Source organism: Rhipicephalus microplus, chromosome X (genome assembly GCF_043290135.1).
Source record: "Rhipicephalus microplus isolate Deutch F79 chromosome X, USDA_Rmic, whole genome shotgun sequence".
In the NCBI taxonomy this organism is placed as follows: Eukaryota; Metazoa; Arthropoda; class Arachnida; order Ixodida; family Ixodidae; genus Rhipicephalus; species Rhipicephalus microplus.
The window spans coordinates 58,256,460-58,281,372 of NC_134710.1; the positions used below are offsets into that span (position 1 = coordinate 58,256,460).

The following is a 24,913-nucleotide window of genomic DNA, read 5'->3' on the forward strand; positions in this document are numbered from 1 at the left end:
TTTGTCCAGCCGTAGAAAGGCTAGTCCAGAAGAGGGTAACTGGAGAATCGAACAGATGTAGCATAAAACATGGCAGGAGGTACGTCGAGTGGAAAAAAAAAAAGATGTTTTATTTTAAACGGAACTCATTTCACATGTGGAAAAGGATACGTTGGTCAGACGGGTTAGTGCATAAATGTGCGCCTTCGTGAACATGAGAGTTCACCACATAGGCCCCTTACTCACACTTAGCGACGCGCTGCAAGGAGTGCACCTGCCAACCAAAATTTTCCGAGATACGAATAATTGACAGGCACAACAAGCGGACAACGACAGAAATAATGGAAGCGTATAGAATAAGGAAAGCAGGGGACAGTTGCGTCAGTCAAGCGTCAGTTCTACTAACAGATGCGGAATTTGCTTTTTTGCACGTCACATAACCCAGTGTTTTTTTCTGTTTTAAGTTTTTTCTGTTTTTTTTCTGTTTTACGTTTCCTTTTCTTAGTTCTTGACACGTGTTTGTTTCCGGTTGTGTGCCATCGATTACGGGAGTGCATATTTTGTTATATCACGTTCGTGATGATGACAGGGGGAAGTCGGGAATGACGTACATGCGTGTGATGTACTTATTAGTGTTCGCTTCGAAATAAAATTTTCAGTTGCTAGTAAGCGCTTGTCTGTGTCCTCTCTGAGTGTGTGTATTTTTAGTGCTTAATTCATCATGAAGATAGCGTTCTATAGCTTTGAAGGTATAGCCACGTTCAGACTCCAATGGCGGCGGCCTGTCCGGACGCAAAGATTCTCAGCACCCTCCGCTGCGTCGAAGGTTTGACCACCGCCTTGGACAGTTGCTCCGCAACCGCTGGGGACTGAGGGTCAATGGTTAATTGCTGTATTCATGGAAGGTTGTGGCCAGATACTGCACCAGGGTGACGAATCCTGCTCTGGTGAGGGAGTACATTACCGGCAGCTGGTTGCCAGTGAGGCGGCACTCCTGACCTCCTCCTTTTGTTTTTGAACGATTATTTCACCACTATAAGATTGGGATTGTTCCGGTATCTGCATTCTAACCGAATTTTGTCATTTCATGCTAGGTTGCTGCGCTATCAGTAACCCTTTCAGTCACAGCGTTCACATTTGTGGACGCGAACTTCAAAGGCGTGTAACACGCCGTCTGTTTCTTTAAACAGCTCTAAACTGAGTTTTCATATTGATTGATTTGTGGGGTTTAACGTCCCAAAACCACCATTTGATTATGAGAGACGCCGTAGTGGAGGGCTCCGGAAATTTTGACCACCTGGGGTTCTTTAACGTGCACCCAAATCTGAGTACACGGGCCTGCAACATTTCCGCCTCCATCGGAAATGCAGCCGCCGCAGCCGGGAATCGAACCCGCGACCTGCGGGTCAGCAGCCGAGTACCTTAGCCACTAGACCACCGCGGCGGGGCCTGAGTTTTCATATTCCTGAAGGCTTCCTCAGTGGACACCTAGCGGTTATATAATTACATTGTGCTCCGTTTTGCTTCAGAGGATCACCTTGCTAAAGACACTGCCATATTAGGCGCTCGTTCGACGTGCCGCGGTTATAGGGCCAACGTGAAAAATTTTTTCTTTGTCCTGTTCGAAACGATTACGACAATAAAGTTAACTGTGCCTGCATTTTGGGCCTAATAGTTGATTTTTTTATGTAAGTACTGAAGCTATCTGCACAGTAAAATTTTTCACACCCTTATGGGTGTAAAAAGGGTGTTTTGCAGATTTACACCCTTTTTGATTAAATGTAACACCCTTTTCTTTGCTGGTACACCCTCAGTGAAGGGTGTAACTGGCAAAAGGGTGTTATTATGCCGTTCGTGAGGGTGTTGAAGAACAGAAGGGTGTACACCTATATAATTGTTGGAATAAAAATTGTTCCGTGTAACGTCCCAAAGTTGTCATATAATCATTAGAGACGCTGTACCGAATGGCTCCGAAAATTTGAACCACCTGGGGTTACTTAAGGTGCACCTAAGTCTAACTACACAGGTCTCGCACTCTTTCTCGTCCATTAAAAATGTGGCCGCCGTGAACTGCCGGGATTCGATCCTGCGACTTGCGGGTCAACAGTTCAGCACCATAAGCACCAGACCACCGGCGCTGGAGTGCACGTGCAAGAATCGAGCTGCATCCATGCTTGCAAATAAAATACCACGCATAGCGCAAGGAATGCATGCCTTTCCTAAGATAACAATGTCGTACTAGGGATGAAAAAAATCAAGGAATTGATTGAGGCATTGACAAATTTTACAGAACACTAAGAATAATTGAGAAAATGTAAAAGAGACTAACTTCTCCTCGCACTGTATGATTCGACATGCTTTGCCGCTTTATATTGTCCACATTATATGTGAATAAATTAATGGGCTACTGTCACGATCTACGGACAGCACATATTCATGTGTAGAAGCAATTTAGAAGAAAAGCTTGAATTTATTACAAAAACCCTTGCTCGGTGAAAAGCCGTTCGAGTGCAAGTTGTTTTCGCAAGATTATCGAAGACGAGACGTGCTTGGTCGAAAAAGAAAACAATGCACTACCTTCTGCAACAATGCGGGAGCACGGGAAGTGGTTCTTTAGGTGAAGAAATAAAGGTCAGAGAATGGCGCGGTCAGTGCACGCAGCGCCTTTGCGAAGAGAAGGGGAGAAGGGTACGAGAGGAGGGAGAGACACGCCTCTCGCCCCCGCACACACACACACACACATATATCTATATATATATATATATATATATATATATATATATATATATATATATATATATATATATATATATATATATATATATATATATATATATATATATATATATATATATGTTGTGGGACACAGCGACCCACGTTGTAAAATTTGTATTTGCTATCTACTCTGTTTGACATCCCATCGGGGGGGGTGGGGGGTGTATGAGGTGATCAGCAGGGGGCACTGCAACCCCCGTCGAGTAAAAAAACTTACGTCGAGTTACAGTGCCACCTCTCTATTTCTCTATGTACCTATAGGGATTTACATTGCCCCCTAAGTGACCAAGGGCCGCCCCCACCCCCCTTCCCCCGTGGTGGGCATGCCTATGCATAGGCACCATCAATCATTGCAATAAAGTTTTGTGTGTAAATGTGTGCGTCAACAATAGTACATTTCGAATTCAAGAACATGAGTGTTTTAGGTGATTATTACCGCTGTTGTTCATTTGTTAAAAATGCATTGTACCTGCAAGCGTTTCAAACTTCGCTCGCGCGCGCTAAAGTCATACGTCAACTTTGTTTTTTTGTAAAGATAAAAATATTTTGCCTCTTTAGTTTTTATGTTATACATATTTCCGTTCATTTTTCATACTTAAACGCATTACTAAAGCATTTTATTGTACCATTGTACGTCTGCGGAGCTGTAACCGGAGCTGTAATACATGTTTGGGCGTGCTGGTCGGGCCTGCAGCTTGTCGGTTCTGCATCGTTTTTTCTCGTTTTTTTGAGGTGTGCTTGCGCGCTGCGTTCGTGTTTTGTGTTCTACCGGTGCTGCCTATTACGAAGATGAACTCTACTCAAGCGAGGACGTGTGGCGTCGCATTTTGGAACACTCCCCAGGTACGTACCACATTCCTGCTGTCGGCGCTTTGTCAACACCGAGAAGAGCGTGATAACGACGCCACGCTACGTTTTTTCGTTACATGTGGGCGATAAGTGAAGTTTTTTAACGTAGCGAGCCTGTTTGTGTGTGTCGTTTCATCAGGATGAAGGCGTTTTGGGGGGAAGTCAAGCGTGGGCGAGCTTTTTCTTTCGATTCAAGCATGCTTCGGTGTGTGAAGCACATGGCGCGTGCGTGCGCATTGGGAATTTGGCGGCAGGTTTGTGCGAGTTGTGACGGCGCTCGCCTCTGTCGGCAGTGGTGTTGGCAGGGAGCCCTGCTCGCGATGGACCAATATTTTGGTTAAATAATTGTTGGGCGAAGACGGCGTTTGTTAGCTGTAAGCGTTGATTACGCCAAGGGCACGTATGTTTGGATCTCTTAACTTGAGGATTTTTTTTTTTTTTTGCATGCCTGTTGATATTGTGTGCTACAGGAGTCAACGGGTTCATATGTTGTACGTCCAAAGCAGTTTGAAAAGTTTCATATGTTGTACGCCCTTTTTTTAAACTGCTATCAGAAATTGCTGCGGGTAGCCGTACGTATGCCGGTGTATGCATCCACGCCGGCACGCATCTTTGAACTACCGTGTTATTCGAGTTCGCGTGCAGCATGCTGCCTCGTCTTAGGTACGGCTCGCAAGGCTTGCACGTATGTACGCTTAGGTGTTTATGCAGCCCGTTTAGTCAAATCGGAGCTTACGTTATACATTCGCAACATAGGTTGTCTGATGCGTTCGAAACCCATGAATTTTGAGCCGTTCGTTAAACTTGAACTGTATCTCCGAACAAAATTTTCATGGCTTATTGGGGCCGAATAACTGTAGCTTAACTGTGCGAGCCCTAATTCGATCAGTAGTTCATGCGGTAGAGCACATTTTATTTTATTCAGCTTGTTTTCGCCATGCTTAGATTTCATTATTTTGTGGTGGTTTATTAAATATTGTATGTGCCTCGCCCAAACTTTGTGTTCAAACTTTGCTAAGCAATTTTACTGATTGATATGTGGGGTTTAACGTCCCAAAACCACCATATGATTATGAGAGACGCCGTAGTGGAGGGCTCCGGAAATTTCGACCACCTGGGGTTCTTTAACGTGCACCCAAATCTGAGCACACGGGCCTACAACATTTCCGCCTCCATCGGAAATGCAGCCGCCGCAGCCGGAATTCGAACCCGCGACCTGCGGGTTAGCAGCCGAGTACCTTAGCCACTAGACCACCGCGGCGGGGCTAAGCAATTTTACTTGTACGAACAGTAAGAACAGTTTAGACCATCACCTCCAATGGCATTTAATAACAGATTACAAGCTTATGCCGATCTGGTCAGAAACACACATGAAAACATTGAAAAAACCACACACTGGCCACGAAAAAAAGCACAGTCTTTGTCACTTGTGAATAGGCTTTTTGTGTGTGTGGAGGGGGGGGGGCAAAACGTCATGCTTTCAATTAGGGTCAGCATGTTGTTTTGTCTTCACATCAGATGACAAGCTTCAGTAAATTCTATAGGCATGCGCTACACTTATAGAAGGGGTCTGTGGTGTTTGGAGAAACAAATATATCATTTAACGCTCAAAACTTGCAATAATGTTATACATCATAGTATGCATGCATAAGGCATGCACGTGTTGCTGTGAAAATGGAAAATTGGACAGTATGTTCATCTGACAATCGTGAATATAGACTGCATGTTTCCAAGCTGTTGGCATTGACGCAATTGCACAACTTCAGAAATCAGTCTCGTCAAACGTTTATTGTGTATTGCTAAATCGTGACCCATGCCTTCCAGTATTCTTGTTACTAGAGATCGTTGCAGAAGCTTGCATGCTTTATTGGGATGGTATTTAGCTCAAGATGGGTGCGTTGTATTAGCATTTCCACATTCTTTCCCATTATTTATTAGACAGCCTGTAATGAGGGGTATGTTAGGGATGAGTGAGGGGCACTGCCTTTTTAGCCACCTGGAATCATTGAATTAACAGCCATAATTTAGCAGTTGACAATAGTAATTTAGTGAAACCGATTTTATATGTTATCGGCATAATCGTCCTAATGTAGGCAGCCGAAAGAAAGTTACATTAGTTGTGTTCAAACTAAAATTCGTAATATAACTTTATGTGTTACCTCCAATGGATACTTGATCAAAGCGCATACGGTCATGAACGCGCTGCCCTATTAATGAATTGGCATCTATACGCACTATGCCAGAGCGCTATTCAAGTATGTTTTGAGACACATCTGTCATGTGAAAAATTCATATTCTTTCGTAAGGTTGCAGCTATGTTCGCCAGAAACATTGAGGATGTTTTTGTTGTAGCATGTCTAGTTTTCGTACATCCTACTCTTTTAAAACACAACGTTCCAGATCATTCTAAATTGAGTTTCAAATTCTGCTTCGCTAACAGACACATCAGTAAATTGTTTTTTGTTTCTCTCGCAGTCTATACATGCTCGTCGTAGGAAGAGAGTGTGGGAGACGTCTGGACTAGCCCATCATCAAGGCTGGCTCGTGGAAAATTTGACTGCTGGTGCACATCATTGGCGCATGGCTTCTGTTTCTTCTGAAAAGCGAGCTGCAGAAAGCCACCTGGTAGCTGTATTCAAGGAGCACAAAGGTTCAGGGTGTTCAATGTTAACCCTTTTGTTTTTCCTTAAAAGAGAAGTCAGCACTGTAAGTTATGTATGTAAAGCCACCTCTGCTGATAGCTATGTATCCAGGAGGATGTAATGTGAGACAATAATTATCGCTGTCAGCGGTGCCATTAAGTTTTATTAATCAACTTAATAGTGACCACAGCAGGAGATCATGTATGTGTTAAATATTTGAGCCAGTCACATTTCTGCATATTATCACTTGTAAGAATTCTAGCGTGCCTGTGCTCAGATATCCTGCTAGAAATTTAGTTACGGCTTGCATTATTATGTGTACAGGACAGTGAGCACTAGCACAGACTCTGATTTCATGCATTTAATCTGACCGTCGGTGGAAGGCATGGGCAAACATTAAAATGGTTACTCTTGCTATTCGCTGGCGATAGCAAGAACCGACTGCTCGTTCCGCTATGGAGTGATATTTTGCTGAACCTCACTGCCTTGCATGCGTAATCATGAAAAGCAAAATTAAACTTTCAAACGGGATATCTAGGAGCATAAACATAATCAAAAAAGTTTTCCAAGTGGGACTGTGTAGAAACACGACTGCCTCCAACTTTTTAATGCAAACATACCTGCTTATTTGCGTTACTAAAATTTCAATATTTTTGGTTGATAGGCCAGATGACAGCATTATTTTATTACTTTGTGTCCCCCTGGACACAATCTGCCAAGGTGTTTTTCTGTTCTTAAGGCTAAAATTCAATGTAACTACGCAGTGCATTTAAGAATGTGTCAGTGCTGCTTACTGAGCTCTTTATTGGATATTTTGTTTTTTCCAAGATCTACTGAGTGTGTTGCTCGCCAGACTTGCATGTGATGTTAATTGATGCCTTATGTGCAATCGGCCATTTAAAAACACTTTTTGTGTTGTGATAAAAAGTAGCACATTAATGATTTTATCTTCAGTGTAACCTTCACTGAATATTCTATTTTAATATATTTTTGTCACTGTAGTTATTTCATTGCCTTTGGGAAGTTCAATTCATAAGTACAATCAAGTGTTTTCCCACCGTCATACTTCATCGTACCTAACTTTGCCAATACCAAACCATGTCGGATATATTACAGTGATACATACTCATGTTTAACATTGTTAATGATAACTGATAGAAGGCATACTAGAATATTGTAACGCGAGTCCTTGGATCGGGGGGTTGAATGGTGAATTTTTTCAACTACATAGTAATATCTGCTTGCTTTATTTCATGTCAAGTGTGATGAGAATAATATTTACCGAGGTTAACGTGTTAAAACCACGATATAATTATCAGGGACACTGGAGTAGAGGGTTTCATATATTTTGACCACCTGGGGTTCTTTAAATGCATCCATGTCTAAGCAGACAGGTGTCATGCATTTCCTCCTTAATCGAAATTGCAGCCACCACAGCCATGGTTTGATTTTGTGGCCTTCAGTTTAGCAGTCAAGGGTTACTTGAAGCGTATATTAGTTGTGGGCTGTGGTCTTGCTTCCATGATGCATCTTAAGTACAGCAGTTTGGTGCCAACCAGGCATCTCTACTAGTGCACTGGTGTTTTTTTTGCATTCATAATTTACTGCAATATTTAACTATTTTATCAAGATGCATTTCTGAGCAGCTCTGCGAATTGTGTGCTGGTGCTTATTACATTCCTTATCTTTTGCAAGAAGTAATGATTGTTGCATGTATTCTGAGTTAGATATGAACTTACGAATTTTCCTTCTTTTATACTCTGTAAGAGTGTAAAGCCCAACAAGTCACTCTAATATACTTTGCACATTGTACATCAGATGGCTAAATTGTGTGTGCAGAGCTTATATAAACAGCCCATAGTGTTTCGAATGCCTTGAAAACTGCCTTAGGATCAGAAAAAACTGTTGTGAAGAGTGGGATAGTCTGGGTGAACAGTGGAAGTTCCTCGGATAGGCTGGCTGATGTTTCGATAGGAGGACTTATGTTCGTCAAAAGTGCCTTTTCTTCTCATCCTTGGCATGTTAGCTTTAAGGGGGTTAGTAGGGACGTCATCTCCTGGTGGTGGTGCGTGTCTTTGTTGGCAATTGCCCCCGGAAAAAAAAACAAAAAACTAGAAAGCAAACAAGTGCAGCCCTCACCTAATTTCAAGTTGACTGGTAGCAATTCACAATGTTCTCGGAGGGTAGAGAAAAAAATGGAAGCAAAAAAGAGGAAACACGCAAAGTAGGAGCGGTGTGCTGCCGCTACAGACGCGAAAAAAGCAAAGAGCTTGAAAGTTCGAAGCCAGCAGACGGGGTCCCCGCGTTAGGCCATCACAAAGGGTTGCCAACGATAAAGGCCTATGCTGTTCTCGAACATCTATGAATGGGACTCGTAAGAAAGCGGTTACGAAAAGGCGCGAGAGAGAAGCAGGCGGCTACCTTTAAATGCTAAGATTTCAAAGGTAAGCGACACCAGATGTGTTCGGAAGAGAATGTGTTTAATAGGGAAAGTCATTGGTTAAAATATGCTTTCACTATCCCCGTAGGTGGCCCGCTCAACAGAATTGCCTCAAGAATTTGGCGGCATGTTGGCAGAGAAAGAGAGAAATTCAGAATGCAAAGGAAATAAGCATTAACGAGAGAAACGCAGAAAGAAAGGAAAAAATTTAAAAAGGCGGGTTGGAGGTAGATGACACGCTAGCGTTAACAGACGAGGAAAGGAAAAAAGACGCAGAGAAATTTGTGGCTTGGCAATGACTTAATGGTGCACGGTACTAGTTTTTTTTGAAGCGACAAAAGAAGAAAGAAAGCTGTAGTTGAAAAGTTCTGGCAAATAAAAACTTCGTAGTTGTGTGTATATAGACACATGTATATCTATATTTATAATTTAAAAAATTTTTGAGAGAACATCAATAGTGCAACTTGTAATCTAGGAGCAATTCCGTGTAATACCGGTTATGTCTATTTGAAGGTTGAACCTTTCTAATTTCTAAATGCTGTCGTAATTATGCTATGGCTTTCAGCGATTCCGAATGGCGTCGTGCTACATTGATTCGTGATCGGTGTAGGGGCTTACATTTGTGTATCAATTATCATTCCATGTATTTCCTCTCTCATGGTGAGCAGAAATTTGTAGAACATAAAGCTTTGCTTGGTCGAAATTGTGGCCCTGTTGGTTGAAGTGACTGGCTACTGCTTTTGGTAAATTGTGTTTTGTGTCTGCACAGTGGCCGTTCAGTCTTACGTGAATTGGCTGCCCAGTTTCGCCTATATATTGTCTGCAGGTGGCGCACTTAAGACAGTATATTAGGTTGTTCGAAGTGCAGATGAAGATCGATGGGACCTTGTGAATGTAGTCAAATTCTGTGCTTTTTAAGTTGTTAGCCAGCTATATATTTTTACTGGTGGAGCATCTGGGCCGGCCACAGGGACCAGACGTCCTAGTGTTTGCTTTAAGTTTTGCGGGAATAGGAATGCGTGGCACGTGGCATTTGCAACGCTAACTTAAAGACATGCTTGTTCATGCAAACTTAGACTAGGACGTCTGATCCCTGTGGCCGGCCCAAGTGCTCACCCTGCAAATATATACAGCCAGCTACCAACATAAAAAGCACAGCATCTGACTACATTCACAAGGTCACATAGAGCTTCACCTGCACTTTTATACAACCTAATATACTTTTCTGAGTGTGCCAGTTGTAGAAAACAATATATAGGCGAAAGTGGGCCGCCAATTCACGTAAGACTGAACGGCCACCGTGCAGACACAAAGCACAATTAACCGAAAGTAGTAGCCGGTCACTTCTACCAACAGGACCACACTTTCTAAAAAGCAAAGCTTTATGTTCTACAAAATAATTGCCGGTCATCACGAGAGAATAAATACATGAAATCATAATTTATACACAAACTTATGTCCCTACACCCATCAGGAATCATTGGTGCACGTGGTAATTTGGAATCGCTGAAAGCCATTGCATAATTGCGGCCATATTTAGGGACTAGAAATAATCAACCTTAAAATAGACACAACTGGTATTACATGGAATCACTCCTAACCTACATATTGTAATAATAATATTCACTCTAAATTTTTAAAACATTAATTATAGATATACATGTGTCTATATACACACAACTACGAAGTTTTTATTTTCCAAAACCTTTCAACCACAGCTTTCTTTCCTCTTTTGTCGCTTCAAGAAACACTCCTACTGTGCACCATTAAGTCATTGCCAAGCCACAAATTTCTCTGCGTCTCTTTTTCCTTTCCTCGTTTGTTAACGCTAGCGTGTCGCCTACCACCAATCCGCCTTTTTTTTCATTTTTTCTTTTCTTTTGTGTTTCTCTTGTAGTTGCTTATTCCCTTTGCATTCCGAACTTGCCTATTTCTCTGCCAACATGCCGCCAAATTCTTGAGGCAATTCTGTTGAGCGGGACACCTATGGGGATAGTGAAAGCATATTTTTAACCAATGACCTTCCCCAATAAACACGTGGTCTTCCAAACACATCTGCTGTCGCTTACCTTTGAAATCTTGGCATTTAAAAGTAGCCACCTGCTTCTCTCTTGCGCCTTTTTGTAACCTCTTTTTTATGAGTCCCATTCATAGATGTTCGAGAACAGCATAGGCCAATATCGTCAGCAACCCTTCGTGATGGCCAAACGCGGGGACTGTCTGCTGGCTTCGAACTTTCAAGCTCTTTGCTTTTTTCGTGTCTGTAGCGGCCACCCATTGGCAGCACACTGCTCCTACTTTGGGTGTTTCCTTTTTTTTCTTTTTTTTTCTCCACCCTCTGAGAACATTCTGAATCACTACCACCCAACTTGAAATGAAGCAAGGACTGCACTCCTCTGCTTTATTGTTTTTTTTTTTTCAGGCTACGATTGCGAACAGGGACACATGCCACCACCAGGAGATGACGTCTTTACTAACCCCCTTGAAACTAATATGCCAAGGATGAGAAGGCTAGGCACCTTTGACGAAGATAGGTTCTCCTATCGAAACTTTGGTCAGCCTATCTGAGGCTTTTCCACCTGTCGGCTCTCATTTTGATTTTGTTATGAAGAGTGTGTTTTTGAGAAATGGATGCTGTCTCTATTACCTAGAAAGATGCTGAAAAATAAAACTTGCAATTTTAATATGTGGTGAAGCTTCATGGGGTGCGGGCTGATCTGTTAATCATTTTTCTTCAGCCACTCACCTTACCTGTTCGAATATTGGCGGTAAAATGCTCTAACTGTAGTATGTATGAAATATAATAAATGTGTTTGCTTCCAGTTGAGAGAAAACCTGTGTTGTGGTACATGTACTTGACATTTATCTTACGCCAATATATGTCTACTTTTAGGAAGTGGGAAAAGATATTTATCAATAAGTGGAAACGATGTCTGCCAAAGCAGCTCTGTTATTTTTGTATAATCAGAAAGTTTGAAATGAACTTGGTGAGGCTGAACTCGCATGGTTTCGCGATACCAAGTGTAACTGCAAATTAAGTTGCTGAAATATGTATATGTCTGCATCCTGGATGGGAAGTGTGCACTGTTACGGGTAATAATGTTTTTTTAATATAATGTGTTCGTGTGTCTACACAAACGTATGCATACCAAGCACCTTTGCTGTATCGACTCACTGAGCCACCAATTGATATACCCCAGATGTTTATGCTATTTAACACTAAATATTTGTATTTAATTGTATAACTATAGAAGGCAGTCTAAATTTCTATAGTCGGCTTTACAAAGAAGGCTTTGAGGAATATCGTTGCATTTCAGTAGGCTTGCTTATACACGCGCACACACACACACACACACACATTTTTTCATCCACTTTTCTTTATTCTTTTTTCTTATTTACATTCTATAGGTTCTAATAACTTCCCCTGTACATTCCTTGGCATTACTGTCTGTTAGATCTCATTAATATATATATATATATATATAATGAGATCAAACAGACAATATTGCCAAGGAAAGTATAGGGGAAGTTATTAGACCGAATTGTAATGTAAATGTGAAGAAATGTGGGTGAAAAGATAACTTGCCATGGACAGGAACCGAACCTGCGACCTTTGAATAACGCGTTACTGGAAGGTCGCACACCCTTTCAACACCCTCTTAAAGGGTGTTAGCTGAACACCCTACACGAAGGGTGTTCAGCAAAATGTTAGGGTGTTCAACACCCTTCTAAGTAGGGTGTATCTGAAAACACCCATAGGGTGTTCCTCTGGCGACAAGCCAGTTTACACCCTTAAGGGTGTAAAAAAATTTACTGTGTGGTAGCCCAATAATTATGCAGTTGGTTGCGCACTCATTACTTTAATTAGTGAAACTCACACAAACGCATTTATTCTATACAAATACAACCAAAAAACTACAGGTGACGAAAGGTTTCAGAGCTCGAACAGTATTTCCGCATGAACAACGTCGAGATAAGGGTTATCCCCAGCACTCAGGGTGAAGACTTGCGACGCCGCATTGGAAACAGTTGCAAAGAAAATTGGACGTACAGTCACCCCTGTGATCTTCACGTTGTTCATCGAGTCTCTACTAAAGATAAAAGGAAAAAAAACATAATCGCGAGATTTTGTTCGCGAGCAATGAAAACTAATTTCATCAGCAAGGCACGAAAAGCAAGGCTCTGCCTGAATGACATTGGCATTTCCGACGGCAACTTTCCTGTTTTTGTCTATGACCATTTGAACCCTCAGAATAAAGCACTCCTTTCCAAGGCACTGACATCAAAAAAGGCTAACAACTCGAAGCACCTACGCACTGACAACTGTCAGAATAAGGCCAGAAAAACTAACAAGAGCCGTGTTTGTCACATCGCTGACAAGTATACCTAGTAGCTTCTCCCATGACACATAAATTTGTCTACATCTACCATGGCTTCTCATTTGACACCATCTGCCCCGAATCAGTTCATGTTGTGTGACTATGACTCAGTCATTTACTTTAACGACAGAAGCCTTCACGAGCATTTGGACGACTTCCACAACTCTTTTTCCTACACTTAACAACGTGTTTCCTATTATATGTCTCCAAAACATGGCCTGGTTATGACGATAAAGACCTATATTGTTTTAGCTCGTATGATTCTGAATACTCTTACAGAATGATGTGTACTAACGGTGATGCGGCTATTTTTGTTTGATATACCTTTCCGTACAAACGTAGCCATGACCTTGGAATAAACATTTCCAACTGTGAATCGGTTTTTATTGAATGCGATTCTTTTTCTTTGTCAATGTGAACAGCAAGAACTTATTGTTCTGTGGTGTTTACTGCTCTCCCTCTTCATCTATTCCTATTTCGTTGTACTCCTGATTACGCCGTGGATAAAATAGCGCATTCCAAATGTAACGTGATAATGTAAAAAGATAGCAATATTACATTTTGGATACTACTTCACCTAATTCTACCAGTTATTCTAGTATTTTTTATAGCTATGGGTATGAATGTTTGATTACTCTCCCTGCGTGATGTCCAACTTTTCATGATGGCCCCTTGTTCGATCGTGCCTTATTGAAGTTACTTGATCAGCCGGATACTGGAATTGTTATTACTGATATTACCGATCACTACCTTATTGCCTTGCGCTTCTGTGATCCGTCATTTAAGAAACACTATTTATTACTGATTTATACTTGATAAGCAAATGCTCAATATTACCGTCTCTAGTACTGACTAGTCGGAAGTTATATCATGTAATGACCCCCAGAAAGCTTTCTCAGAATTTTTAACAATACTTTCATCGTATTTCGATTCCCACACTCACACACAAAATGCAGAAAGAAAGATAGGTTCACCACAGAACACTTGGCTTACAGACAGCTTTCTGAAAGCTACGCGGTCTCGAGAAAACATGTATAAAACACAAAAAACAACCCTTCAATAGCAAGTTATTTGCTGGTTATAATAAATTTTCTAAGATGCTTTCACCTCAGTTGAGAAGTGCGAAAAAGAATTATAACAATGTAAATATTGCGGAGTGTAGTAATAATGCTAAAAAAATCGGAAATTATCAACACGTACCTTAGCCGCAGCAACCAGAGTGGCATATCGAGAATTGTAGCTGACAACATAGTACATAGTAATCTTGTAGATATCTGTATTGCATTTCGACATGCCTTCTTTATTGTTGCCATTGATTCTTCTTCCTCATTCTTCTTTTCCTTTTCCCGACCACTACTGATGAAATTTTTAGTTCGACAATCATGGCTCTTAACGCCACGAGTGCTGGCCTTGATAATATGAAAGCTCACCATAATAAAATGATTGCAGAACACATTGCTCACGTTCTTTCATCTGTGATCAACCTCGTTTTTAAGTTTGGGTGTTTTTGCTCGTCAACTAAAACGCGGTCGCGTCATACCTGTTTTCGAAAAAAAGTGATAGTACACTATTACAAAATTATAGACCCATTTGCGTTCTTCCATTTATGAGCAAAATATTCAAAAATTTAATCGAAAAGCGAATCAAAAGTTACTTAAATAAAATCTATATTGTTTCTGCCGATCAGTTCGGCTTTCGCTCCGGCTTTTTAACTAATCTACCTCTCATAACACCTACCGATTACCTCACAAAGGCAATTGATCTAAGTGAATTTGGAGCATTCATATTCATAGACCACTCCAAAGCATCTTACATTAAAAATCACCCAATTATTTTAGGAAAACTCGAAGCTTTTGGAATAACCGGTCCACCTTTGCTCCTTAACCACAGTCATTTACAGGATCAAACAAACTTAACCGCCAATATTTATTCTAATTAAGCAGTTACTAACACACGTGTACCACCGGGACTATATTAGGTCTCCTACTCTTCTTAATTTATATTAAATACTTGCCTACGTGCCTGAATTTAGTTGTATTTTATATGCTGATAACCCGATGATAATTATTTCTAATCACTGCGTATCTACACTAAAAATAAGCTAAATGAAAATTTTTTGAAAATGTGTACGCGTTGTGAAAATAATTGCAAATTAATCATAATAAGACCAATTATGTCATCTTTTTCTCGCAACAGTATTCATTCAGTCTTACTCAAAACATTTCAATCAACTATCACACTATCTCTTCAGCTAACCATTTTACGCTTTTAGGTGTCGAACTTGAAAGCCACCTTAAAGTTCATTTACACGTCTCTAACGTTAAAAAGAAAATGGCCTACGATATACGCGTTCTCATCAAAACTCGGCTGCATTTCTCCTTTTCTACCATCATATCCCTTTATTATGTTTTCGTTCATTCTTATCTTAACTACAACATTAAATCATGGGGCAACACATACAATAGCCACCTTACGTCCCTGCAAGCCCTTTAAAACCAAGTCATTCGTCTGATAACGTTTTCTAACGATTGTGTTCATGCCAGTTAGTCCCCATAATATTATAAAATATTCATAACATCCACATAATATTCTAAATGTGTCGAATCTCAATAGATATAATCTCGCCATTTTTGTTTATAGGGCACTACAGAACAATATTCCTGCACTCATAATACCGAAGAATTATCTTGTTAACCCTAATACTACTAGATTCACTGGCAAACATAACTTCATCTTACCCATCGTCCACACCAACTACGAAAAACGGTCGTTACATTTCTCAGCCCTCGCTTTCTTGAACACGCTACCATCCACTTTAAAATTACTAAATGTCCATAGCTTTCGTTCTGAACTCAAATACTTTCTTTTTTTATTCATATAACTCCGGTTTTTACTGGTCTAGTTTTTTCTCCGATATTTTTTTTATATTTATCTTCCTGCATCTTTTTATTCCATTTCTATGATCTAAATTATGTACCTATTGTACTTTTTATTCTCTGCGTTTTATTATCTAGTGCACTGCGTTTTCATTTTATTTTTTCAATATGTTTCGCGACCTACTCTTCTTACTCTTAATAACTTTACCACATTCCTTTTCTTCTTTTTTTCAATGATTTTTGTTAAGGCTGTTCGTCGATTTGTTTTTTTACTATATTACCTAATGTCAGTATTAAGCCTTCATATTGCCATTTCGTATATATATTCACCATGTTATCATGCACAGGAGGTCTCATTTCAGTCTGTGTCTACGGGACCTCCTTCTGTTTATTCTTACGATGTACTTAATCCTTTGTTTATTTCGAAATGCATGATTCTGATTCCTTTTTTTTTTCAGGTTATGTATGAATGAGTGCCTTAGAATTATGCCACATTAATTTGACGTGTTTCTGATTATAGCATCATGATTCATGTTTCAAGGGGCTAAGTAGAAGGTGTTGGTGCACTTGATTAGCATTGTAGAATACCACCTGACCGCATATGAGCTCTCAAGGTAACCTGACTCGTAGCTCGTCTGGCTTTCTTTTCCAAGCTGTTTGAAAGTTCATATAAAAAAAACGCCAGGCCTGCGCAGTAGGCGCAGCACAGTCGCAGCGAAAGCTAGAAGAGCGGCCTTGCAGAGCCTTTTCTAAACACTCAATGGGTAACTGCTGCAAGGACACTTGCTTGATACCCACTACGGCATTATTAATAATAAAAATTTTGGGTAGTAGGCCAGCGTTCGCTGTGCTATTTTTCGTCATTCTTCTGAGAAGCGTGGTATCCGCTAAACACTTGCAAAGGATTTTGTGCCAATGGTTTACGCAGTGGGTGACGACGATGAGGAATTAGGCCTGAAGTGGGCATGCGCCACAGTTAATAATGGAACAAGAACAAGCTTTTGTAATGTGTTGGAACTTTGGACAACACACTCATTACGCTATTCGCATCGTACGGCGAATGGTTGTTGTTTTGCTGTTTTATAACGCTTTACAAGTCGTATTAACGCGATTGCTTTCCCGATATCAAGCCTGCGTAAGGCAAGTTTGCCAACGGGTTTCACGCACCAGCGTGGCTCAGTTGTAGGATACTGGGCTGTCACCCAGCGGATCTGGAGTCGAGCCCCACTGTGTCATTGGTGCTAGGTGTTCTTTTTCTAATTTCGTTCTCTGTGGTTACGGACACTGGTGGCGGAGGCGGCAGCGGCGGACAAGTACGGCGCTGTGCGAGACTCGAGTTGTGATTTTATACCAGCTTTCGTTGTAAGAAGGCGTGGCTTCGAACCTCGGACTAAGAGAGCTTAGGCCGGCTTACCCCCGTATTCTAGAACGTCCCTTCACTCAACACTTCACCTTCACTTGAGAAAGCCGATGAAAGCGCCGTCTCTAGGCACGGCAAGTCACTGCATATCAGCGATAATCTGCTGCGATTCTTGAGTAACGCAGCGTCATTTTCAGTCGAGCGGTGGCGCAGTGCTCAACTCTGTCAAGTAAAGGGTGGAAGTCGAGTCGAGGGGCGTTTGTGAATGCGGGGGTTAGTCTCTGGATCAGCCTCCTTTTCACTCGATTATTCTCTCCTAACGTCTTCCGGTCTCGATCACTCTATTTCGACATCGTTGGCTTCAAAGTGTCCGCAATGTCGGGATTTTGCTGATTTCGAGTGGTCGTATACTTCTTCTTGACTTTTGCTGACAACTGACGAGTTTCGCGCACCTGTTTTGCGAACTAATCGACAAATCTATGTGATTGTTACGTTGAGCGTACACGTCGCGGGTGGTTTGAGTGCATGAAAATTAAAGGCGAAAAGTTTGTAACTGCTAACACAGGCGCTGCCTTTAAGACTGTATCCTATTTCATTGGCATTTGGGAGTATTAATTAAAGCTCTGGTAAACAGATATAGAAGTCCACAGTGATCCTCAGTTTGGAGTCAAATGTACGAACTAGTAATGACATCTACGGTTAGCCTATTAACGTTAAATGAAAAGGTAAGGACCGAATTATTTCTATTTCTCAAGCCTAGAAAAGAAGGCGAAAGGTACGAAACTTCGTAAGAAAATAATGACGTGTTTGCATCACTCACCACTAAACATCAGCTCGAATTGCTAGACCCGACGACTCTCGGCACCACAATCATACACAAAGATAAGTGTTACAAACTGGGAACGATGATCATATATGTTAGCTGTGATTTAGTTAATTACATTAGCTGCTCAGAAACTTCTTCAAACCTATTCTATTGATCGTGAAGGCGACAAGTGTATGAGTGATAGCTGTGTTAATCAACCACGCACGCACACACTAAGCTTCGCTTGTCAACCTTTTACCAATAGGGCAAGGGCTCCAAATTATTCAATTTTTCGAAGCATATATAGATAACGATTGGACACCCAACGATGCCAACTTGACTCTAATCCCAGATAATTTATTTCATTTCATCTTGTAAATGAATGGTGGAGACTGTGTTACTAATAGGTAATTGCAACTTTCTAACAATGAGTTGCTCTTCATGATCTTCATTTAATGACATAAATTTTGAAGGTATCATGTCATTATAAAAAATGAAATGAATGAGCTGGTGCATGGTAGGCTATTTAGAACTCCCGTCGGCATTCTCGCCTTATTCAATGAGTCGCGTATTTGCCCATATAGCAGTAATTTAGTTCCCTTTTTTAATGGAATGGAAGGACATCGCATCAATCTGGATAGCACAGAACGAAAGAAAATCCAGCAAGTGGTGGCGCAGGCGAAAGTGCCACCATCTGTTGGACTTTAAGAGCAGCTTGAAAAGGGGCGCTCGCTATGAAACCGTTCACACGGCTGTCGTGATAGTGCAATTTTCCTGATGAATTTCAATAATATATATCACTAGTACGCGTTAGGTGTTAAATTCGTAAAGTACGTGTCAATTCTAACTCTATGTGTCATAGGCGGACAAAAGAATGTGGAAAGCATTAGAAATAGCGCCCGATGTCCCAAGTGACGTGTGTTTTGGTTCATCCTACTTACAAAACATATACTTTAGAGGCCCGTGAACTGTGCGATGTCAGTGCACGATAAAAAAACACCAGGTAGTCGAAAATTACGAAGCCCTTCACAACGGCTTGCCTCGAAATCACATCGTGCATTTGGCATGGAAAACTCCGCGCATTATTATTTATTAGCATGCACATATCTTCTTTTCGGTGACCGTTCGAGCTGGAGAAGGGAAAAAAAACACAGCGCCAACTAGGTAGAACTTTCGAAGACAATTTGGCTTTGCGGGGCAGCCTTGTTGTTAAAGTTCACCCATTTAATTATTAGGTTTACCATTCAGACCCTCTACTAGAGCACTGGCGATCTTCTCCCATAAATGCGCAGTGCTTGTGACAAGTTCAACGACGTTCACTTAAATGAGAGACCTTGTTTCACGTGATTCTGTCCAAATCTTGATTTCAGGTAAAGGCTCATTTCTTTCTTTATGGTGTGGGTCATCACTCAGGTCATAGGGCACCTGTGTGGTAATTTAAATGGTGTATGGCATAAGATTGAATCACAAAGCGAGTTTATAAAACGAAAAGTACTAAATATTAAAAAATACCACTCGTATATTGTTTTGTTCTGAGTTTTTTTTTCTGTGTCTGATCAGTGAGACCGAAACCGCCACCACCTGAATTATTTTTTAGTTTAAAGGCTTTCTCCCGTTATTTAGCGTGCGGAAGCGATTTCTTCGATTGCCTTTTCTCATATAAAAAAGCCGAGAGCTGACGTAAAAATTTCTTACCAACTTCGCGTTCTTTTTTTTTCTTTTCTTTAAATCTGTCTTCTTTTTTTCACTGCGCGACGTCTTTATTTGTCCTGTTTACGGGAGCAGCAAGTTCCGAATGATTGTTCTTCGGCAATTCGATGGCCTGGCGGCTGCTGGTGACAGGGTGCCTGGTCAGACCATACAAAAATTGCCGAAGCATTGATTTGCTAGCTGTAGCCAGAAACCTAGAGCTTTTCCGTCTGGTTTCCTGACTGCAGCTAGTATTTTACAAGCAGTGGAACCATGGGCGTCGGCCGTGGGAGTGCGAAAGGAGCACTGCCTCCACTCAAGCCACACCAGCGCTAGCCCTCACCCAAGCAAAACCAGTGCTTTCCGCCTCTCCCAGACGTGATGCAACATTTCCCAATATGGACTGATAGTGTTAATAAATAAACAAATAAATAGTTAAATAAATAAATAAATAAATTGGCAATCTAATGAAGTAAGATTTCAGTATTGAAGCCATGGGAAAACAATAATTCATATATCTCGTAAAAATTGATAGTTTGCCAAAAAATCGTCACCGAACATGTTAACTCTTTTGTTTTAAGGGCGAAAATAATTATTTCTCATATGTCTCCGGAAGGTAACTTTTGTCAGTTTGAAAAGTACTCCAGCACGCATTGCTGCATACCAAATTTTGGACAACGAAATGCTATTTCCAAAAAATATATCTTGTGAAGCAACAAGAGTATTCAGGAATAAATAAAAAGGTTAACAATATGTAATTTTGGGTTTCCAGCTTGTAGAAAGTGCAAAAAAATTTATATATGCAAAACATTCTATAAAACAAAATTTGGAATATACATTTTGAAACATTTTGAATTTAAATGACCCAGGAACCATATAAAAATAATAAACGTTGTACAAAATTTTTCCATTCATACAGACAAGGAAAATCATAACCCAGTTTCTTCTGCACTGCTCGTGTCATGCGGTGAAGCATTCTTTAATTTTTTTTTCGTGAGACACGAGTCAACACTTCTCTCGGTACATTTTCGAACTTTTTACGATGAGAGCTTCCAAGTGTTCCAATATAGATAGATGCCTGTGATGTAAATTATCTCTCGATAAATCGGACGTCTAATGCACTTCGCTATTTCGTCTAGCGTCACCTCTCTCCATGAGACACCTCACCCCGCATGGTTGGCGTTTCAATACATGCATCCAAGCGTATTTCTTTCCATTTTGGACATCTCTATAAAAAAAGAACAATACCGTAATCAGTTGTAAAAAGTTTCACACAGCTCCGTGTGAACCCGAAAGGTTTCGCCCAACAGCCCATTCCCACCACTTACCCACCTTTTCTTAATTTTATATCGTGGCTTCTCGCTGACGTGATTTAGAAACTAAAAGATTCTATACTGTCTCAAAAATTCCTGAGCACTTTTACAGTGAATAATGTCTGCATACGGAAAAACGTCTCGTGGTGTTTGTCAAGGCTTTGTTACTCTGTTAGATTTTGAACAGGAATATCGGCCGCAAGCGTTTTCAGTTGCCTCGACGATGGAACTAATGCCGAAGCGGTGGTCATACTTGTACCACCGGAATAGATCTCGCCGGAGTCGATAACTGCGATAATATTCACTAGGCAGAGGTTCGTTTTAACGGTAAAAGCCAGACACAGTTCCAAGGTATGATAAATCAAGTTCAAGCATACTACAGTGTGACTCTTCGGATGTGTGCTACGATATACTCAAGCCCGAGACTAACATTTGTACCGAACCTTCGCACGTTCTGCTAACATCTAAGCACACACACACACACGCACTCACGCACTCGACAGAATATTCGGTTCATCCACCGAACTTCGCTCGTATGCTGGTGTACAATATATTGATACATATTTTTGCTATGCTCTAATGGGAAGGGCACTCGGAACTGTTGTCTAGTGTCGAAGGTGCAACACAGGCAAGCGTGCAGGCCAATCACAGCCTTAGAAAGGCCTACTAAAATACTCATCATGTAACTTAGGCTGATAAATAAATACCTGGTCGTCAAACCGAAAGCAGCATAATGAGATATGCAGTGCGGGCAGCTGTAACGTGCAGGAGGTTTATTCTTTATCCGTGTGATAAACAGCGCAAGAATAAAAAAACATAAAGCTGTGAAAAATATACGACAAATTAATATGTATTTTATTAGCTTCATATGTTCGTCCCTCCTCATTCTCGTGACATGAAGGGCTCATTGAGTGTTTTCTGAAACTAATGACATAACGACAACAAGAAACGCACAGAATGAAGAAACAAGAGTGGACATGTTATCATACAAAATTAAGAACAATATATATAATAGCCGTTATATTGCCACGTTCCATTTCCCAAGTTTTTGTTATCGTACGAAAACACCGCACGATTCTCAGCGCAAACCGCGCCTGCAGTTTTCTAGAAGGTTCCGGACTGTAGTAGATCATTTCGATAAGATCACGCCCACTGTGCGAACGGTACAGATTGTTCTGGAAGCTACGCCACCGCCAGCGATAACGCTAGAACATTCGACGGCAAGAGTATAAATGCCGACGCGCTTCGCCGCTTGTCAGTTGTTGATCGAAGGCCGACGCTGCGCTCGCCGCTATCAGTCCGAGACTGCTATCTGCGCAAGACTGCTGCTGTAATTAGACTTTCCCTTTACCGGGCACAGGTTCGCCCAAATAAGCAGTTAAATCCCAACACGAAGTTTCCTGTCTTCGGCCGCGTCACGACCCCGTGACATCTGGTGGAGGTGCTGCTTCGTTCATGTACCGGACGCCCCCGTCAAGCCGTGAACCCAGCCCCCGTCGCGAAGAAGATACCGACGCCAACCAAGAGCAGCGAACGAGCCGCCGACAGCAAGGTCTCCCACCGGAGTACGGCCTTCTACCAGGCAAGGTGCGGAAGACCAAGACCATGACCTCGACGGAAGCGACAATGACAACCGGAGCGTCCCAGCCCGCGATCGTCATTCATCAACCCAGGGAACCGCCAACGTTCCATGGCTCACCGTTTGAAGACCCGGAAACCTGGCTAGAAACATACGACCGTGTGGCCGCCCTCAACCACTGGGACAACGAAGAAAAGCTCCGTCGTGTGTACTTCTACCTGGAAGACACCGCAAGGACCTGGCTAGAGAATCGGGAGTCCACGCTCCGAACGTGGGATGTCTTCTGCGGCGCATTTCTGCAAACGTTCGCGAGCGTCGCTCACAAAGAGAGGGCCGCTGCTCTACTCGAGACCCGGGTTCAGCTACCAAATGAAAATGTCGCCATTTTCACAGAAGAAATGACTCGACTATTCCGTCACGCTGATCCAGACATGCCTGAGGAAAAAAAAGTTCGTTTCCTCATGCGAGGGGTCAAACAGGAGCTCTTCGCGGGACTGATGAGAAACCCACCGATAACCGTCCAAGAATTTGTAGCAGAAGCGACCACTATCGAAAAGACCCTGGACATGCGCACTAGACAGTATAATCGTCGCCTGACTGCAGACTGCGCTGCTGCTCAAGCCAGTAACTCCGGAGACCTGCGTGAAACGATCTGAGCGATCGTGCGGGAAGAGCTGCGCAAGCTGTTGCCTTCGGCCCAGCCTCAAGTGGATTCAATTGCCGACATTGTGCCACCACCACCGCCAGCGATAACGCTAGAACATTCGACGGCAAGAGTATAAATGCCGACGAATGTTCTAGCGTTATCGCTGGCGGTGGCGTAGCTTCCAGAACAATCTGTACCGTTCGCACAGTGGGCGTGATCTTATCGAAATGATCTACTACAGTCCGGAACCTTCTAGAAAACTGCAGGCGCGGTTTGCGCTGAGAATCGTGCGGTGTTTTCGGACGATAACAAAAACTTGGGAAATGGAACGTGGGACTGTAGTAGATCATTTCGATAAGATCACGCCCACTGTGCGAACGGTACAGATTGTTCTGGAAGCTACGCCACCGCCAGCGATACGTTCCATTTCCACGTTCCATTTCCCAAGTTTTTGTTATCGTCCGAAAACACCGCATGATTTTCAGCGCAAACCGCGCCTGCAGTTTTCTAGAAGGTTCCGGACTGTAGTAGATCATTTCGATAAGATCACGCCGACTGTCTCTCTCGTGCGCCTGTCGACCAACCGCTACCCGACGACCCGGATGACGAGTACTTCTTGGGAACGATAACTACCGACGACTTCGCTGAACGACAGCGGGCCGACCCGGAACTTAAGGCCCTAATAGAATACCTCGAAGGCGGGACCGCCGAAGTCCCGAAGGTATTCAAGCGCGCACTTGCGTCGTTCTTTCTACGAAACGGTCTTCTACAAAAGAAAAACTTTTCACCGCTTCGAGCTAAGTACCTCCTTGTGGTGCCTTCAGCTCTGCGACCAGAGCTCCTGCAGGCCCTGCACGACGATCCGACGGCAGGGCACCTCGGTGTTTCTCGCACGCTCGCGAGGATACAAGAAAGGTACTACTGGCCACGTCTTACCACCGACGTCACTCGTTATGTGAGGACATGCCGGTACTGTCAGCGACGGAAGACACCGCCGACAAGGCCAGCGGGACTTCTGCAGCCAATTGATCCACCTTGCCGACCTTTCCAGCAGATTGGTATGGACCTACTGGGGCCGTTCCCGACGTCGACTTTCGGAAACAAGTGGATCGTGGTAGCTACCGACTACCTCACCCGCTACGCCGAGACAAAAGCCCTGCCAAAAGGCAGTGCATCCGAGGTAGCTAAGTTCTTCGTCGAAAATATCGTCCTACGTCACGGCGCCCCAGAGGTCCTTATCACCGACAGAGGAACGGCATTCACTGCCGACTTAACTCAAGCGATCTTGGCATACAGCCAAACAAACCACCGCCGGACGACAGCGTACCACCCACAGACCAACGGCCTCACCGAGCGGCTTAACAAGACGATCGCCGACATGCTGTCAATGTACGTCGATGTCGAACACAAGACGTGGGACGCCATTCTTCCGTATGTGACCTTCGCATACAACACGGCGGTGCAGGAGACGACGCAGATATCTCCATACAAATTGGTCTACGGAAGAAGCCCGGCAACGACGCTCGATGCCATGTTACCCAACGTCACCGACGAAGAAAACCTCGATGTGAGCGAGTACCT

The 24,913-nt window shown here is 42.4% G+C and overlaps 1 protein-coding gene across 1 annotated transcript; it reads left to right on the forward strand.

The window, feature by feature from the left end:
- The first annotated feature begins 3,411 nt into the window (after positions 1–3,411).
- LOC142775411 (uncharacterized) lies at positions 3,412–23,442 on the forward strand. The gene is made up of 2 exons (XM_075876810.1): positions 3,412–3,597; positions 6,079–23,442. Exon 2 carries the CDS (start codon positions 22,563–22,565, stop codon positions 23,340–23,342), a length of 780 nt encoding a protein of 259 aa, XP_075732925.1. The 5' UTR covers positions 3,412–3,597; positions 6,079–22,562; the 3' UTR covers positions 23,343–23,442.
- Positions 23,443–24,913: the final 1,471 nt, after the last annotated feature.